The sequence below is a fragment of the Cynara cardunculus genome, assembly GCF_001531365.2.
Source record: "Cynara cardunculus var. scolymus isolate 2C chromosome LG 15, CcrdV1, whole genome shotgun sequence".
NCBI lineage: Eukaryota > Viridiplantae > Streptophyta > Magnoliopsida > Asterales > Asteraceae > Cynara > Cynara cardunculus.
Genome location: NC_037542.1, coordinates 10522860 through 10543700, shown reverse-complemented (window position 1 = coordinate 10543700; position 20841 = coordinate 10522860). Strand labels below are relative to the sequence as shown.

Genomic DNA, 20841 nt, shown 5'->3' with positions numbered 1-20841 from the left:
TATAAATAAAAAATATTTAACATGATGATAATTACACTTTCACAATAATAATAGTTTGATTATTATCTATATTATATTATAAACTAGATTTATTAAAAGTCTTAAAATTAATTTTTAATGCATAAAGTACTATACATTTATGCACAAAATCTTAAAAACAACTCATAATGCATTAAATACTACTACTTTATAAATTCAATTTTAAAATTTCTTAATCTATAATTAAAATAACATATAGTACAAGTTATCAATGCACATTATTACATTTTCTTTTCATATTCCCAAGATATTTTTGACGTCTTTCACTCATGTTTTCATTTTTTCATACCTCTATGTCTTCTTCTTATCCCCCAACGTGAGATTCAAACTCATATTCACCATGAGTTATTAAAAGTTTTTTTCATTCATCTCCCATTCAATTGCTCTAAAACTCTCGGTCTCTCTCTTGATCTCTTGATTCTTTGCTCTTTGTGTAAATGAAACACATTTATGGAGTCGTTTAAATATATTGGATTTTAAAATGTCATACAATTTTTTTTTCATCGATAAACTGTAATTGGAACCATAACTCTTATTTATCCAAATTGTATTAATATGTAAAGACCAAGCGTAACTTATATCATCGTTCAATCTTCTCTAATGAAACCAATGAAAAGTTTTAAAATCGTTAAAATTCACGGTTTCCCCGGATACACAACTAGTTAATAATAAATAAATAAAAATAAATTTGAATGATGATGTAAATCATTGAGTATAATTATGAATTATGAATGAAAATATCCCCACCCCTGATTAAACAAGTTGCAGAAACACAAGCCATATATGAACCGATTGGTCTCTGTGTGTGTGTGTGTATATAAGGTGAAGCAAAATCAAGATTCCAAGAAAACATGCAGAAAAATCAAGAAACTAATAAATAAGTAACAAAAACACAAGCAATATATGAACCATTGGTGTGATTTATTTGGAAATACTAGAAGCCTCTTCCATGGCGAATGGTCGTGCGATTCCATGTACAACAAAACTCTTCGACAACAACAAATCCGGTGAAGTTACCTCCACTCTATTAATAACCAGTAACTCATCGGAAAGATTAACTACAGTTTCAGTGATTTCGATTTTTTTACCTGGACATAATGTCGTCAGTGATGTTCCTTCGGGTAAGGACGCCAAGTGTTTGTAAGAATGCTTCTTAGGGACTATATGAGATCTCATGAATTTATGCCGCAGACTAGACGGCAGTTCCACCATTTCCATGATCGGAGGTACAAATATCGTCGTAGAATTCAAATCTGGATGATCTTTAAGAATCCCATCAATAACAGAATACAACGCAAGTGCAAAAGGGGTGAAACCGGCAGAACTGAGAAATCTAACCACCATTCCCCACTCAGCCTTCTTCTTGATGCCATTAACTTTACCACCAACAGTGCTGTGTGAAAGTTCACTCTGATTCGTGTTGCAGATCGGCAACTCCGTGATTTCTTGATGAAATTTGAAAGAAGCAAACGGACCACCGACGCCATGGATGGAGACTGGTCCCTGGACGAACATATCTGGATGAGTAATCAAGACCTTATTGATTTCAAGAACTCGATGTTTCTCGTCGTTCTTGGTGATGGATATCTTCTGTTGTTGAAACATCGTCGAGATGCAGGTATTGACGGGTTTCTGAAACAAATCATGAATGGTGAGTTTGGACGGCGAGATGTGGTAAGTGACGAGTTGTACCGTCATGTACGGAGGAATGGAGAGGTTGGACATGGCGGAGTCAGGGATGGCAAAGATTGTCGACTGTGGCGTTGAGAGGAAGAGGTCCGGCGAGATGTGGAGGAGGGTGGCGATGAAGGTGAATCCGTTTGATCTGAGTAACTGGGAGGCATTCGACGTGAAATCGAACGGTGAGTCTTTTGGATGGCGTGGCAGCTGGTGGTGGTGGTGGTGGGAACCGAAGGTGGCGGCGATTACGACGGCGAGAAGTATTGTGGCGGTGATGAACAATACGGCTTTACTCATTGCAGAGAAAATTACAGGTACGCAAGCTGACGGTTTTGTCTGTTTATTGAACGCTTAATCAACTTCGAAAGGATTGCTTTTATAATTTGCTTTAATTTTTGAAATTATTTTATTTTTCAAACTGTATTTTAAATATCGTTATTGTTATCATTGTATTCTAATTTATTTTAAATGTTAGACTAAACTACAAATTTGGTCCCTATGGTTTATCAATTATAACATTTGTCATCCCTACAGTTTCGTCAAATAAGAGATTGTTGATGGTGTCTCGTTAATATTGTCTTTGTGTACTTCAACTAAGAGATTGTTGATTACCAAACACAAGTTAGACTGATCTCTAAATCGTAAATACACATAAACCAACTTCATAAAAACGTAAATAAGCAATTAAAGAGAAAGATAAGATGGTAAATATATTACATTAACTTAACAATTGTTGCACAGAAGTTCAACAAGCACCAAATAGCGTGTTATTAATTAAGATTAAGTTGAAAAAGATAATCCATGGACAACTTCCAATACAACAATTGTATCACGTCATATTGTGAAAGAAACCAATCAAAAACCCAGTAGACACAAAGGGTGAAAGCTTTCAGAAGCTGCACATGATCATCTTCATCATTCCCATATACATGTAGCCAAAATTACATAAATGCATGCATACATACATACAATGCAATATCAGCTATGTAACATACACTTACATAAGCAATTATTACCTGGACCGAGTCTTAAGTCTTGAATCCTGGGAATCAAAATGATTTCTGGAAATCAAGTAAGAATACAGCGAGACATATTAATCACAGTGAATCAAGAGCATATTAATCTCTTTGAGGAACTTCCTCCAACACCTTAATCTCATACCAAGACGTGTAAATCAAAATGACAAAATAAACCTTCAGTAAATCAGTTTCTTGTTTGTTGATTATTACAGGTACCATTATAAGGAAACACAAATGCGAAGATATAGTCAATGGATTTCACCATCAATACATAATATGTAGTCGACAACAGGAATTACGAATATAATCAAACGCTCGGGAATATTATTTCCAGGCATTATGAATGAAAAGTAACAGCTATATTGAGGAAGAAATAAAAATCAGAGCAACCAAATCAAGAGGACACGTGACATTACATTCCAAGAGATAAAAACCCACTTCTTACAGGTATTCAATACTTACAACTTCATTGTGAACACACGTTATTGGTGTCCATGGTCTTTAGTTTATTGACGACCCTAATGGTCGTCTGCAGTTTTTATCCACGTTAGGTTTTTCGCATTCAAAATTTCTTGTGTCGTTTTTTACTTTTATTTTCAAAGTGCATATATTTAGTTGTTATAAAATCCAACTTCAAGTTTTCGTTATATTTGGCACAAAGTCCTTACATTGGTGGTGCAAATGCATGCCGACACTATGATCGTTACAAGTAATAAAGTGGTATGGTATCAGGATCATTTCCACAAGGATTTGACTACTGAGAATCAGAGAGTTTCATGAACTTATTGAGCACGTTTCGGTTGTGAGTAAATCAAGTTTTTGTTGGTAGAAATACTTTGAAAGGCGGGATAAACTTTTTTAATTAAAAATTCCAGCTCAAATTAATGCAACACCATTGTGGGCACAAGATCCCACTGCGAGTACATTTTCGCTCACGACTAGCTCCGACAAATACACAAAAACATAAACACAAAATTAGTCCTACTGAAATTAGAAAAAAAAAACCTATTTACAAGGGTTGTTTCTAACCCAACGCTTGAATTTTTAAGATGACGTAATGGGGGTGAAGGCACACCCTTTGACAATAACCATTTTTCTTGTGTTTTTGGTGGCTCAACCTAACTTCTTTCATATTTTATTCACTCTCATTGGCGGACTCTCAAATTTTCTCTCATTCTCACCGTCTTCTTCAAAATATTCACCACACTCTTCAATATCTAGACCTAGATCTTCACTTAAAAGATTAATGGTTAAACATTGTTCCAATTAAACATATGACTTAAGGGCCTTTAAAACTTTAAAGTTCACTTTTTGGTTATTTACCCTCATGGTTACTTCACCGTTTTGGACGTCAACTGAAGTCTTTCCCGTGGCAAGAAATGGCCATCCCAAAATGATGGGGATGTTCTTATCGACTTCATAGTCTAAAACTAAAAAGTTGGCCTGGAAAATGATGTTGTCAACTTGAACTAAAATGTTTGCAATTTTGCCTTTTGGATAAGTTAAAGACCTATCCGCTAATTGCAAAGTCACGGTGGTTGGTCAGAATTCCTCTACCCCTAATTTATTAAATACTAACAAGGGCATGAGATTTATATTTGCTCCAATATCAAAAGGGTATGACCTACTTCATTTCCTCCTATGGGACATGAGATTGTGAAACTTCTCATGTCTTTTAGTTGTGGTGGAATCTTGCAAGTGAGGAGGCACTACTCTCTTTTGTCAAAGCTACGGTCTATTTCTAGCATGACTCCCAACATAATTCACCGAAGCGCCGAAGTGGGATTACCAGGACAACTCTCAAAAGCATGACACTCACCATAAAAAAAAACACAAGATTCATTCAAGGAAGGATTTGACATTATAGCTTGCACTTGGTTCTTTTCTCCAATTAAATTGAACTTATGTTTTCGGTCTAAGTCTCTCTGTTGGTTGTCTTCTTTTGCTTTTCTCCCTTACATCAGTCATCCTCTTCAATGGTGCTTTTGTTCTTCTTGGGGTTTATTGGTTTTTTCTACCTCTTGTAAAAAATGTAACCATCATCTCTTGTTCTTTCGTGTTTAATAATTAGTTTACCTCTAAAAATGAAAGAGAGAAAGTTACAAATTTTCTCCCTATGTTTTTGAGATTGTGATTTTTAGTCCTTGTGATTTATTGAAAAGTGCAATTTTCATCATTGTTTTTTTGAAATTACGATTTTCATCTTTATGCTTTACAATTTATTATTGTTTCCATCTCTAGTATTTACAATTTATTGTTTTTTCCTCCCTTAATAATTAAAAGTAGGAGTTAACCGTATAAACATTAATAGCAATAAATTTCAGACCATGACGACAAAAACTACAGTTTTGTGAAACATGAATGAAATCCGCAATTTTAACATATCACAGAGACAAAAAACCGTATTTTACTATAAAAATTTCATGTTCATTACTAAATTTTTTAAAAATATATATAGACATCATCAAAATTCAAATCATAACCACAACCAGTGGCGGATACAAAAACTATAATTTTTACCTTTATATGATTGGGCCCCCAATAAAATAATCATGAGGCCCCACTACCAAGTCCATAATTCATTTAGCCTTCCATTTCCATGTTTCACTAGTCCATCCCACGAGGCCACGACTTCACCTTCATCCAAGTTCCATGACTGCTGGCGCCTGGCTGTACATTGCCACTGCTTCTTCTTGGTTCCTGCTTTCGCCTTCTTGCACATTGCTATAGCTACTGCTCGACTGCTACCTCCCTCTTCCCTCTTCCTGCTTCTTCCTTGCTTCCTGGATAGCAGTGCACTGTGACCGTGCACTGCCCACTGTTTGCTTAAGGTGGCTACTCCAATTTGGGTAAAAAGTTAAAGTTTTGATTTCCAATCTTTAATTTTTAAATGACTTTGATTTTGTTGTTTGCTTCATAATTGGTGATTTGGTGAATGGTTATGTTAAGTTGATTTTGCAATTTTGTTGACAAATGGAAATGTTATGTTAATTTTGCAATTTTATAGGTTAATTTTGCAATTTTATAGGTAAATTGGAATGTTAAGTTAATTTGCAATTTTGTAGGCAAATGAAAATCTTAGGTTAATTTCGCAATTTCGTAGGCAAATGAAAATGTTACTGTTGATAAAGATAAACCATTGATTTTTATCTTGTTATTATTATTGTTAGAAAAAATGGAAAGATTTTTTAAAAGGAAAGCATCAAAACCTGAATCGAGCTCTGCTCATTCGATGTCTTACGAAATTGATTTGAATGATCTTCCTTGGAATCCAGCCGATAAGTAAAAGATTTCAAAATATTTTATCTTATATCATACCCCTTACAATATATTCGTCTGCATCAACCACTGACCACAAAATCATATGTTGAATCATTGAAGCCATGATTTTCCAATTATATATAGACTTGGGGTAGTTCACTCTACAAAATTATTATCTTTGAAAAGGGGTTTTTAATATTAATTATTTATCCTTGGAATGTTTTTCTTTTTGTTTTTTTATTTGATATTCTTGGATCCGGCATTAACGTGTGGATCCCTCTCACGGTTCTTCATACTTTTCTTTAATATCATTTCAATAAATTTAATTCACATAAAAAAATGTGATTTTATTATATTTTTTGGTTTTTTATTTGATTCCGTGATTTTTCGAGTGTTTTTTGGTATTTTTTAATACCACAAAACACCCCTTAAAGTTTAAGAAATAAACCTTTCATACCAAAATATAATTCATTTGTAAAAATAAGTTGAACGGGTACACAGAATTTCTATTGGCTTCACAAGTCCGACCCTACTTTTCTACACGATATTAAACTGGGACATGGACCGACTAAAACAACAAAAACACTTTTTCGTCCCACCAAGATTCATGTGGAATCTAACTCTTGGATTAAGAAGATTTTAGATAAATTATTAACGCTTAAAAAACTTTTCAAAATTGTGCCCCGATATATTTTACCGTATGCATACCAAACATTATCTTTATAGGTTCGTAACAACATACATTGTAGCAGTTATAACCAACTGGTCATCGGCGATTGAAACGAATTCCATTACTTCATAATTAAATTAAATATATATATATATATATATATATATAAAATTTGAATTTAAATTAATATTCTATTATTCACACCTATAATCACTAAAAGTAAATAAATGAAAAAAAGGAAGAGAAGATGGTGATATTTTCAACGATTCTCGCCCTCCTTTCTCCGCGTGACCCGAATGTAGCAGTAAACCGCCGCAAAAGTGACGGTGGCAAGGCCGCCAATGATGATGCCTCCTCCGGCAACGGACCTGTCCGATGAGTGATGATGCTTTTCCGAATGCACCGTCTCCCCTAGACTTCCATCACGATCTGATCCCACCGGCGATTCCGCAGGTTCCGAAGAAAGTGATTCTGGAGCATGAGCCGATAACGGCTGATCCAACTCTAGCTCCGGTCTAATGGATAGGTGAACGGTTCTGGCGGAGATGGGCCGGAAAATAAAGATTCCGGTGAAAAGGAAGCAAAACAAGACAGTTTTGAACCGAGCCATGTCCAGATTTGGAGGAGTGAGGGAAGTTTTGAAGAGATTTGGTTACGTTATAGAAGTTCGATGGAGGGTATAAATAGAGAGAGAGAAGGTACCGTGTGGGGTCCACAGTGAGGAAATGTGGTTACAGAGGTACTCAAGCTATTATTCTCCCATTATTATTTTAAATCAATAAAAATATTTAATTTTGGTAAATATCGATGTATTCTTGAGACCATCTTGGTTACCTTTATTTATATCTTTATCGTATCAATTAATTAATGGCTAAAATATATTAAATAATACGTATTTTATTTTATAAATTACATCATTATAGAGGTCTTATCGATACCTTTAAAATAAGTCTAATATTGAATATTTTTAAAATTCCTTGTATTTTTAATGTGGAACAATAAACAATAACATATTTTTAAGGTTAATTATATACGTATACGATAAAACAGTATTTTTTTAATCAATGTTTATTATATATTACAATAGTTAGTTGGTGAAAGTTGCAACCACTTCAAAATATTTCTAGATGTGCCTTCACTTGCACCCTCTCTCACATCACCTATTCTCAATAGAACTGTAGCAACTTTCTATTTTCCTCTGCACCCTCTCTCACAACGATTGGCGACGCCTCAGGCCACCGTCTCTTTTTTGTTTATATGCATTTCTATTTATATCAAAGTTAGGTTAAATCGTACAAGGAAGATGTAGAAAATAAATTTCGATACTGATTAATATGTGTAAGAAGGAAATTAAAAGTTAGGAATGGGCTACAAAATGGATCAATGACCGGGAAAATGGACGGGTTGTGTTGATGTTGTCGAAGGCGGTGGTCCAATGATAGGGTTTTCTTTTATTGTTGTAAACGAATAAAACATTTGTACATGAGTTTTAAATACTAGCACAATACAAGTTTTTATAAAAAAAAACATATAAAATAACCAAAATACTCCCACATAACTTGCACGTGAATATCACTTGACGGTTGAATCTAACGACTTCACAATCAGAAATCTAAATCAAAGTAGAAAAAATAAACCACAAAGATATAAGTGTACTTATTGAAGTGAAGTGAAGTGAAAAAAGACCCAAGTTTTTGTAAACTACAAGGACGTTTTTTGTAATTTACGCTTTACAAGCCAAACCACCAGCAGCCCATTATCGTCCCTGGCAGGGGCAGATGCAATGTTGAAAAGGAGTGGGGAAGGAACCCCAGTCGAAAATTCATATATATATATATATATATATGTGTGTGTGTGTGTGTGTTAAAATTTAGGTTTTACATGATTTACATTTCACCTTTCCTCGTTACATTTTTCCACGGGGCCCCAACCCAATCGAAACCGTTACTCTAACAAAAAAAAATATGTTGAAATCAATTAAGAAAACCAAAAAAAATTATTCGAAATCAACAAAAACACTAAAAATTCTCTCAATCAACCAAAAAACTTTAAAATTCCCTCAAAATCGTTGTAAGTAAATTAAAAACACATGAAACGATTTTACAGTCATTTAATCTATTTTAAAAATTACACCATTGAATAAAAATTATGGATCACCACCGTTCTCTACCTTCCATTTTTTTTTCCAATAACCCACTTTCTATGGTGAACCGGCTCCAACATCATGTACCAAATGGACGGTGGTCATTCCTTTGAAATTGGGAGCGGCGGCAGTTACCAGATGTCATGGCATGTGAAGGAGCGCAGCCTCCAACACCAAAATCTTATTTCAGATAAATCATTTTTTATTAACCTGGATATCTAACTTGTTATGAGAGCCGACTAATCCCAGAATAATTATCTATTTTGTAGATAGTTTGGAGTCATCGCATTTAAACCTATGTGGTAACATGTGGATTTTTATTCCTCCTTGGATTTGAATATGAGGCTTTCAAATACTTTTGACCATTGAAATCAAGCTAAAACCAATCAAACTCCACTCTTGTGGTTAATTAACTTATTTTATAAATCAATACAATAAATTTTGTGCAGCAACTTGTGTTTTCGTATTATTTCATAAGATAAAAAATGGATTCATATTAATATACATTTGTTGGTTGATTTTTTTATTTTTATATAGAAGAGACTTGTGTTTAAATCTAAGTTATATTTTTTTTTTTCTGAAACTTATAAAGAACACCAGAATTTATACCGAAAACTAAAAAATTGACACTACCGAGACCTAAACCCAGTGTTTTCGTGTAAAATAGACAACATTTATCAACTCAATCATTAAAGAATATTTACCAGTGTTTTCGTGGTTATATGTTTTTTTGAAGTATATAATATTTATATACAGAAAATACAACAAATAAACTCATACATCCTCCTCACTTATGATAAGGTTTGAACCATTGACCTCCTAGAAGGTCAATGACTACAATACCGCTAGGCCAAAGGCCCTTTGGTTATATGTTTCTAACAATTCTTACCTTCTTTTTTTTTTAAACTCAATCGTTTGTGTCATTGTGATTGCATCTTTATAAGGAGTCACGTATTTAATATAATTATCAGTATCAAACACATTAACAAAAATACAATCAGACTTAATTCAGTAAAAATTGCAATCATATACATATAACTCGTTAAAAACATATTATTATAAACCACAAGGGTGGTGTCTGATTGGTTTGAGTTTCGCTCCAAATGTCAAAAATACCAGGAGGTTTCAGGTTCAAATCCAAAGAGGAATAAAAATTTCTTTGCAGCCATTGAGGTTCAAATACGATGACTCCAGACTATCTGCAAAACAGATGATCATCCTGATATTAATCGGTTCACATAACGGATTGGATATCCAGGTTAATAAAAAAAAAATTATTATAAAAACACAGGTTGAATTAAAATTCAACACAATGACTAAAAAAAATTATAAATAAACCTGTACCGTTTCGTTTCGATAACTCGAGAATTACTCTTCTCAATAATGGAGGCACTGTTGATTCGATGACGTGTCGAATAGAAGTACACGTGTCACTTAACAAACTGATATCTAAAAAGGTAGTGACATAAGCATAACAACTGGATTCTCTTCTTATTCTAGAACTTCTTGACTGGATCTTTTTTCAACCCCCAAATTATTTATTTTCAAACATATTTACGAATTATTTCAATCACTTGGTAACCGTGAGGTCCAATACGAGTCACTCTTAATATTAATTGTATTATCTTAATTAATAGATAAAGGCATTTTAGTAAAATAATTAATTATAATTTAAATATTTTTTTTATTTAATAGTTATCAAATTTGGTTTTCTTAATTATCTCAACAAAATTGTATCACATTGGGGTTGTGTGTGGCCTAAGACTCATATCACATATATTAATAACCCATGTTCAAAACGTTATCACAGTGGTATCACAATGTGTAACACAATTGGTTTTGTGTCTTATTGTTATAAATTCTTAGATATCACAATGTGTATCATATTTGTTTTGTGTTTTACTATTAGAAATTATTGGTCGGAGAGAGAAGAAAGATTTTAAAAAGACTAATTTATCTCTATATATTATCAATAAATTTAAATTATTTGAAAATTAATGAATAACGACAAAAATTAATGAATAGTTACCAAAATTAATATGTTTAATAATAACCAGTGATTATTAATAATGTGTGGTTGAGATTGGATCTCACAGTTATCATAAACAATCAATTTATTCTTTGATTGGACCCCTATATATATATATATATATATATATATATACTATATTATAAAACATTTGACAAAAAATTTTAAAAACCATTTTTATGCATGAAGTACTGTTTATTGATGCATATTACTTAAAATTCAAGATTACAAGTAAATTGTGCGTAAGTACGTACAACTTATTAGAGCTTCATGTTTGAATTTGTGTAACTAACTGCAAGTAAACATAATCAGATAGAGAATAAACATCTCATTTTCTCAAAACCACATAAAACCGTATTGTTGAAAATATGGGAATTAGATTGGGAAGATGGTCTTTTTGATCTTCAAAAATCCATAACTAAACACATTTCTAGTGTATATATATATATATATATATTAGTTGACTAAATTTATGATACATTGATAAATCAATAAATGGTAAACTTAAATTTTTGTGTACAATAAGTGTGTTGTGACATTAAGAGAAATAAATATTGACAACCAAAATATGAGGCTTTGATGGGTGTTTGAAAGTGAAGGTAGGATTTAAACGAAACTCATTTATACCTTGGAAGGCTGGATGCCAGCAGGAGTCTTGCACCACCCACTATTAGTTGTTGACTTTCTTTGACACTTGTTTTTACAACTATTTTCATACAAATATATGATGTTTATATAATTCAAACTTACATTTCATCTTGTCTAAAACTCCTATGTCATAATAAAAGATTTAGGCCCCGTAAGCATTTTTTAATGGGTAAGAGGTAAAAATGTTTACTTAAAAACAAAATCAATCTGCCTTTAACCGTCCTCTTACTGTAGTCAACAAAAAAACTCAATCTTACCATAGTAAGAAGCATGTATTCCTTATCTACCTTTTCCATCTAAAACCCTAAATCGGTGCGCTCTTCTTCATACAACACATTACTTGTTATCGTTGGCTTCATTTTCTCTTCGATTTGTATTTTATCGTCTATTTCTTTTCGCCTCTAGTGATAAACCCACTGTACGAAGAAGAAATAAAAAAAATAGAAGATGTTGCTACCAAGAAGAAAACACCACAAAAAGGGTTTACCATTGAAGAAGAACACATAAAAAGCCAATCTACAAATGAAAAATGCTTACAGTCTAAGTTCATATTTCATCGATGAAGGTGAACAACACGTTACTTGTTACCTCCTCGTGAAACTACAGTTTCACCGATGTTTTTGACTTTTTCTTGTGTACACACAGAAAAAACAAGATGGTGGTTCAAATTTAAAAGAACAGCAAGTGTGAGAGGAAGTAGTAGTGTTGGATTAGGGTACGAATCTTAAAGATGAACCTAGTTTCTAGGATGCAGCTTTGCCGTGCACATGGTTCTAAAAGGAAAAAAGAAAAGAAAATTATTAATATGTATTATGCTCATTGTTTTAAATTACCATCAAGCTTATTTATAACGTCTAGTAATATAATTTTAAATTACTATCAAGCTTATTTGTTGGTCCTTATTTTGGTCTTTTTTAATTTGATGGTGGTTTTGCTTTTAGAAAATTTGACTTTTTGTTCTAAATTATGAAAATCTGTAATATGTTAATATATTGAGTATCAATATATTTTCGTAAGCAAAATATAATTTGAAATTATATTTAATTTTTTTGATAAATAACATTTTATGTTAGCACTTAATACAATACACATGATAAACAATAATTTTCAATCAACACTTACTCCAGAAAGAAAGATATAAATAAAAAAAACTTTACTATTGTATGTATGTTTATATACGTACAGAGAGGGGGTATGTTTTTTTATTGTCTACTTGGTAAAAAATGTGCTGACCAATTTTTTTTCCACATGTCTATACCATATTCGTTAGTTATCTAATTCGCTTAATTATCATTTTTTTTAATAATCTCATTCGCATACCTTTTTGAAACATAAACATAATGAACTTTAAACAAAAATCATTGTTTTATTTATGAATTTTCCTGTATCACCTATGAACTCTGATAAAAAAAAATTGGAACAATCAAAGTTCATACACGAATGAAAAGAAATTTAATTCCAAAAATAACTGAAAGTATGAGATAAATAAAATTTAAGAGATAAATGGAATTAAAACTGAATTTAAGGGATAAATCCACCATAGGACTGAGCCCAAACCAAGTTAGAATTTCAGCAGAACTATAGAAGGTTGAAATCGTATCACTAACCGACAACCGAGGGTAAATTAAGTGAATTTCTCGCATGATGTCAGACACTTGACACACAACACATTTTCGGTGCATGCCTCACGTGGCATGTTGACGGATAATAAAAACACACAAAGTACACAATAAATTCATGCTTTACAAAGTTTGTTTTTATATAATGATTTTAAAGACTACAAATGAGATTCTTCATATAAGAAGAATATGTTTTTTAGTAGGACACTCACAAGATCCAAAACTACAAAAGCATTGAAATTCATTACCTAATTAGATAAAACGTGATTAATGGAAATCTGCAACCTCTTATAATTTACTTAAAAACAAAATAGATAAATTTGACTTAGGAATTAACCAAACCGAAGGTCGTTTGCCCAGATGTCCCGTCTCCTCTCCATGGATCGACAACCAGCCCATAAATTAACATCGATCATAAGCTATGTTGATTTGAACAGTTTAATTACATGTGTTTTTGATGTTGTAACGTTCGGTATACAAATTGGTCAACCCATTATTTCTTCCTCTATCACATGCCATAGTTATTAGCCATGCTACTTGATAAGACTTTCGGTATAATTCTTAACACAATACTGTTATTATCCTTTCACTAAGCACAAGTTTTTTTTTTGTTAGAAAATTGAAATATGTGATGGTTTATTTTATTTAAAAATGTAATTAAATAATTTGTTGATGTATGGATGGCGTCCCTAAGCATGTTAAATGTGAGATTTTGAACAGAGCCCCCGAAAATTTTGGGGCTCAAATTTAAATGTGTTTAGGTCTTTTTATCGATCTATGTAAAACTATAGCCGAAGGTATTTAGGTTCAAACCATTAATTGTTTGGTTTTAGATTCAATTTATTAATGGTTTGAGTTTAGTTTCAGGTTGTTAATCCTTTTAGGTTTAGTCCATTTTTGTTCTTCACATATATTATCTGTTATCTCATTTATGTAATGTAATCAAAAAATTTGGACGTAACAAAACCTTCGAAAAGATTGCAACATCTCTGGATGTATGCTTAAAACATCAATAACAATGTCGCATCTGTTTATAAAGAATTTCGAAAAATAAGTAAAAGAAATCTAAAAACCACGTAATTTTTTTCGAGAATTAAATTAATTTCAAATATATTTATTATATATGTAAAAGAAAAAGACAAAATTGCCGTCCAAAAGGATCTTGCTTTGATTCATTTATGTGTCGGAAAAAACAAGGCACGTGATTCTGTTATCCACCACCGCCATGTCATTGAAAATTAGGGTGCGTTTGGTTTGAAGAATATTTTAGAGGGATTTAGATTCTATGGGATTTGGATTGGATTGGATTTAAAATTTATTTTTGTGTTTGGTTTGTAGGATTTGGATTTGATGTGAAATCCATTCCTCTGTTTAATTTATAGGATTTGGATTTAGATTTTTTTTGTAATTATTTTAATCACCAAATCTCTTTCATTTACTGAATAACTAAAATAAAAGGAATAGGGCAGAACAGTAGGAAACTTGTTGAGAGGCTAGACTCTCCCAAAAACAAACTCAACAATTTTCTGGATACCTTTATACGCCACTGTTTATACTATAATGCATGACAGCAAATTAGGGCAGAACCCTTGTGCATTTTCTATTCAACAATAGGGCAGAACAGTAGTTGGTCCTGGATTAGTTTTGTATATCAATGCATGACAGCAAATTAGCTAAAATGGATTGGTTGTTTCTCAATAGAATGTTTGACAAAGTGCTTTCCAATTTTCAATAGGGAGAACCCTTGTGTATTTTCTATTCTCGTTATGGAATATGCATTTTCAAATTAAAACCCCCAAAATGCAGACCAAAATCGAGCATGTCTAATGCTATACAAAGGGGGTTATATGATTTACCTGGTGAGTGATGGGAGATGCCGACAAACAGGAAGGGCGGTTTAGGGAGCAGCTTCGCGAGGGGAAAGGAAGACAGCACCGGCGAGGAGGCAAACCGATTAGGGCACAGCTTCGCAAGGGACGGGACGGGAAGGGAGCACCGGCGAGGAGGATTGATTAGGGAGGGAGCAAGCGATGGGAGGGAAGCGATGGGTGAAGGAAGCGGGAGGCGTGGGTGAAGCAATCGACAGGAATCGATTGGGAGAAGCCCGAATTTGGATTTCAAATCCCGCTAGTTTGCAATGGATTTCCAGAACCCGCGTCTAATGGATTTTAATGAAATCCCAGGATTCCAAATCCCTTCAATTTGGCAAACCAAACACAGAATTGGAATGGATTTCAAATCCAAATCCCCCCAATTCCATTCCAATCCTGCAAACCAAACGCCCCCTTAGGGTTTTTTATAATCAATTTTATATATGTAGAGGGTCGGTCCTAAAATTTTTGATGTTCTCTACGGAAATAAAAAAAATGCCGTTAAACCTATTTTTTTTAAACCAATGAAACAACGAAACATGGTTTCACCTCTCTTCTTCTACAACTTTTTCGACACTCAATTCTCCAACGTTACTAGATATAAATGGAGAAGATTTCTCAAGTTTATTGCTATAAAATCATTTATACTTGGATGTGATTCCAAATCCTCTTAGGTGAATCTTTTTTATCCAAATCATCTTAGGTGAATAGTTTTTGGATTTTATGCACATGAAGATGATGAAACCATGGTTCACATGCTCACAACCCAAAAACTGAAAGACATTGAATAAGATGTCTCATTCACATATATGTTTAACGTGAAATATTGAAGGTCATTGAATACTGTAATTCATTCACATGTGCATACAATGCAGAAATTGAAAATTGTGAATTTGACGATTCATTCATATGTGCATTTAACCCATAAATTGAAGGATGATGTATACGACGACTCATTCACAGGTGCATGCAACCTATAAATTCAAAGACGATGAATACGATGATTTGTACAAACCGTTATTTGTACAAACCGTACAAACCTCATTCAACCAATCAAAAATTTTCATTTTGTTCATTTTTTTTTTGTAATTATGAGATGTTGATTAATCATTTTTATTGTAGAGAATGTTAATTATGGATATTATCATCTTCATTATATTAATTTTAAAGAAATACATGAAACAATTTCATTAAAATTTCATAAGTATTGTATGAAACAAATTTATAACCATATATGAAACAACTTCATCAAAAAAAAAATTATATTAAACAATTTCATAGAATAAAATAATGAAATCGACGGATGATGATGGTTTGCACAGTTTGTACAAATAAGAAGGTTCATCTACCAAACGTTTATCCGGATAGTACTTACCAAGTTATATTATCTGATCGGACCTATATGATAAGGAACAAAAATCTTACCAAATAGAGCAAAGGAAAGGACCGAGAGTCTTACGCGGTAAGTGAGAGTGACGACTCTTACCACGATCAGCACTAACCCGTTAAGTAAATTATAATGTTGAATTTTACTGGTAAACAATACTCGAATAAGCATTTGATAAACATACCCTCACTTTATTCAAATCTAATATAGGTCGCACGTTGGATCTTCCCCTCCCCATCCCATGGTAAAAAAGTATCGCCTAACATTAATATCACGAGAGGTGTTATTTAGTGGATATTTATAATTTGTCATATCATATACAGTTTATTAATATATATAATTTATTAGTGGATGTTTATAAATTAAAACCAATTAATAATTACATGAAAATAATATATGATTCACATTAGCCCTTCTACACACAAATTTAGAAATAAAATAATAAGAAAATACGTTATTTTAAATTCACAATTTACAATAAAAATTTAATCTATATGAATATAGAGAGAGTTCTTAACAATATGACTACGACACAACAAAATTCAAGATAAATATAAGAAATGTGAAAATATATCGTCTTATTTCCATAAATAATATAATAGAAAATTAGTGTTCCAACTTCAACCGATGAAGAGGATGGGCCAAGTGAAAACCCAATTGTTTAGGCCCAATCCGGTGCTCACCAAAGCTACCTACGACACATCATTGACCGTACTAGAGAAGCTGACATGGTTAAAAATCGGTCCTAGATGGGGTCGGCTTGGGTAGGGTCCAAATCGGTCCAGTCCTAATTTGCCTTTTGGTAACTGAGTCTGGTTCCGACCAAAATATCAAGGCTCGGTCTTTGTGCTTTGTAACTAGTCCTTAGAACTGGTCCCGGTCCCGGACTGGGTCCCAATCAGTCCCAAAAAAGTTCTCGCAAACATCATTTTTGGACGTAAACGAAATATTGTTTGAAGATTTTCATTTTTTGGGTAATATCTTATCAAAATACACTTCAAAAATGTTTTTATATGAATCTTTTTTTATACAAAAATATTATAGATGTTTTTATAGTTAAGATTTTTGAGATTTAGTATTGAAACACATACAAAAACTTGCAAAACATTAAAAAGAAAACTAGAAAATCCTATAGAAATATTGAAAAATGTAATATATAATTTATAAAAACTTAATTTTTTTTATAAAAAAAATCGCTCCTATGTAGAGGTGGCCAAAAACTGGTCTGGATCTCAATCCCATCGAAAATACTAAGGCCCGATTAAGGGTACTTGTAACCGGTCATGGGCCTAGCCCAAACCAGTTCTATATTAAAAAACATTTTCCTTATATATTTATTTTTTAAATTTCTTTTAGATAAATTTTTAAATATACTTTAATGTTATTCTAATACACTTTAAAATATTTAATTATGTCAATCAAATACATTTAAAAATTAGGTTTTATTATAATTTTATAATTGATTTTCAATCAAATACACTTAAAAATATGTTTTATTGTAAATTTTGTAATTTGATTTTTAATCAAATACACTTAGAAAACTAGAAATACATATAAAAAGACATATTTTTTTTAAAAAAATCGGGCCGGTCCTAGGCCGAGCCAGACCTTGTTTTTGGATGAAAACCATAACTGGTCCTTAACCGTAGTCCCAATATATAGTCCTAAGTCGTTCCTGGTCCTGGTCCTCCACCGGTCTGGGCCAGTTGGCCATCTCTAGTCCTATGTATAACTGGCCAGGCCCTTTGGCCATCTCTAGACCATACCATGGCCTCTTACAATGGACTACCGTCCCAACCATAATTCCATATGCCTTAGACAAACAAACCATAGTTGATGCCACCGCACCGCCACACCGCCATTGAAAACCCAATCACGCCACCATTTGACTACCATCGGAATCTAAAAACTTATATGCTTGAATTTTCAACCAAAACGAAGGACGGGACTAACGAGTGACCATGTTATGAAAGATATCAAGCTATGAACTCGGTGATGACCGATGATGATGATGAAGAACCACTGTAAACTCTTTTGTTATCTTATTTAATAGCATATTTCTATTTAAATAAGGGGTGTTGTGGTGATCATGTAATTTTTCTTACAAAGATTTCAGCCAATATTTTGTGAAAATTTAATTATAATTCTTAAGGGGTTTTTTCAATTTTAACTTATTATATCTTACAACAATTTAAATATTTTATGATTATATTTATAGATTTATCAAAATGGTCGTTTGACTGAAATCATCAGACTTTTGTGTTTAATTGGATTCACATGAGAATGACGAGTTGTTAGTTAATCTATAACACGAGTTATTAGGTGCAGATTGCACACTCATTTAAGCTATCTAAAATCTAGGATCTTTGGATAACGCTATATGACTTGCGTCCAAGGGGCAGCGCTGCGAAACAGAAAAGTTTCTCAGAGAGCATATACTAACGACTTTAGTGTTAGATGGTGTATGATATTTATTTATTAGTCTCCGTAACAATGACAAGTGTCGTTTTAGGGGGTTATCAGACGATGGCATACCCATTGAAGGGTTATCATCTAATTACCCACTTATGGTTATCAAAAGCTCTTAAACAATGATCCGATCGATTATAGAAACATGTGACTGGATAAAAACCAATAACTACGATTGTATATACTGTCAAGGTCCAATCAAGTCTTACAAATATGATTTGATTTATACTAAACATGTTCTAAACGAGAAAAAAACATTTGGATCAGACAAAATAACAAAAATAAGACTTTCAATTATTGGTATTTTGATTCAACCTCCATCAGACCAAAAGCTAAACAGGAACATAAATAATGTCGAATACAGATCACCTATCCTCAAACTTCACATCCATTTTGCGTGACCAACATAGGGAATATAATACGGTCTTTTCGATTTACCAGCTTGGCTCTGTACTTTTGTAATACATTTTGTAATATGTGTTCAACCCAGTCACCAATAAATCTCAAATGAAGCTTAATTCCAATGACATCTATAAAACTTTAGGGGTCATTTACTAAACACTTACTGGGGTAGGCGGTTATTGATATCATTTACTGTACCAACACATGGAAAATACCGAGAATCTTATCCCGTGAGTAATGGAAAATACTTTTAATCAGTAAGCTCTTACCGCCTTCAAAATGTTTACCAACAACCCATTTTGATGGTCGAGAATGTGTCACAATAAGATAAGTGAGGGCAGGGCGGTCCAGAGATATTTGATGCCCCGGGCAAAAACAGCTAGAAATGCCCTTAATATTGTTGTTGTTTGTGCTGCCATGGGCCCCAATCTGTCCAACACTTGGACCGGTCATGAGTGGGGATGACATTTCATGCTGATAAATTTTTATTAGATAAGCGTTTGGTAAACTGTGACATTAATTTTCCTTTTTTTTTATGATTGTGAATTAAAATTCTTTAGATACAATTTTTCATACTAACATGAAACTACTATTTTAAATTTTTAATGCATTAAATTAACTTAAAATCAAGTATTAATTGATGACCAGTCGACCTCGACAGTTATTTGGTCCACACTTGGGTCCATTAATCAATTATTGGGCATTTTTTTACCAATGAGAGTTACGTTTGATTATTTTCGTTTTAAATTGTTTTACAAAAATAATAATTTCATTTCTTTTACTAAATCTTCAATTTTTTCTTTTCTTGTTTTATAAGAATTAAATAATTTGGTCACTTTTGACAAAATTTTAAAAGGATAATTAATAAAAATAATGAGGTCAAAATTTCCAAAAATTTACTACCTATCAGGCAGGTGGCCACGGGTCATAACGCACTCTTCGCACAACAAATCCACTTTGAAGGTAAGGTTTTGCGTGTTGTATCGAATTAAACCACATGCTCCACCGCTTGTGCTCCGTAAGTGGTAACTATTCAACTTGCAAAGAGGTTAAAATATATAAAAAAAAAATTGAACATGATCCGTAAATTAAAACCATATAATTCCATAATTAGGGAAGTGATCCAAACAAATTTACAAATTTGATCCATGTACCTGTGGATTATGGTTAAAAACTTTTTTTTTTTTACATTTTGATCCTTTCATAAAAGATGAATTTGGTTCCTGAAAATAGGTATTTATATAAATTTCCCTTTTTAAAAGTTTTCCGTCTCTAGTCTCTTAAAACATCATGTAATAAATTTCTAGCGATCGTTAGATAAAGCTTAGGGACACAAAGTTTGGACGGTTTACCCAAAAGTTTACTGGGTTGTGCTTAATAGTGAGAGTCTAGACTATCATTTAACTTAACGCCTTACCGGGTAAGATGTTAGTAAATTGAAACGGCATCATATGCAATAGTTTATCCATTAAGCGTTAAGTGGGTAAGAGTCATCACCCTCACTTAATGGGTAATACTTTCGGTCGTTATCGTCGCACTTACCAGACAAGATTATAGGTTCTTGCCAAGTACATCCGGTAAAGTAATTGACTTGGCAAAGCACT

At 32.7% G+C, this 20841-nt stretch overlaps 1 protein-coding gene across 1 annotated transcript; it reads right to left on the bottom strand.

Annotated features, from left to right (window-relative positions):
• Positions 1-792: 792 nt before the first annotated feature.
• LOC112528517 (fasciclin-like arabinogalactan protein 21) lies at positions 793-2016 on the bottom strand. The gene has a single exon (XM_025139547.1). It carries the CDS (start codon positions 2014-2016, stop codon positions 961-963), a length of 1056 nt encoding a protein of 351 aa, XP_024995315.1. The 3' UTR covers positions 793-960.
• Positions 2017-20841: the final 18825 nt, after the last annotated feature.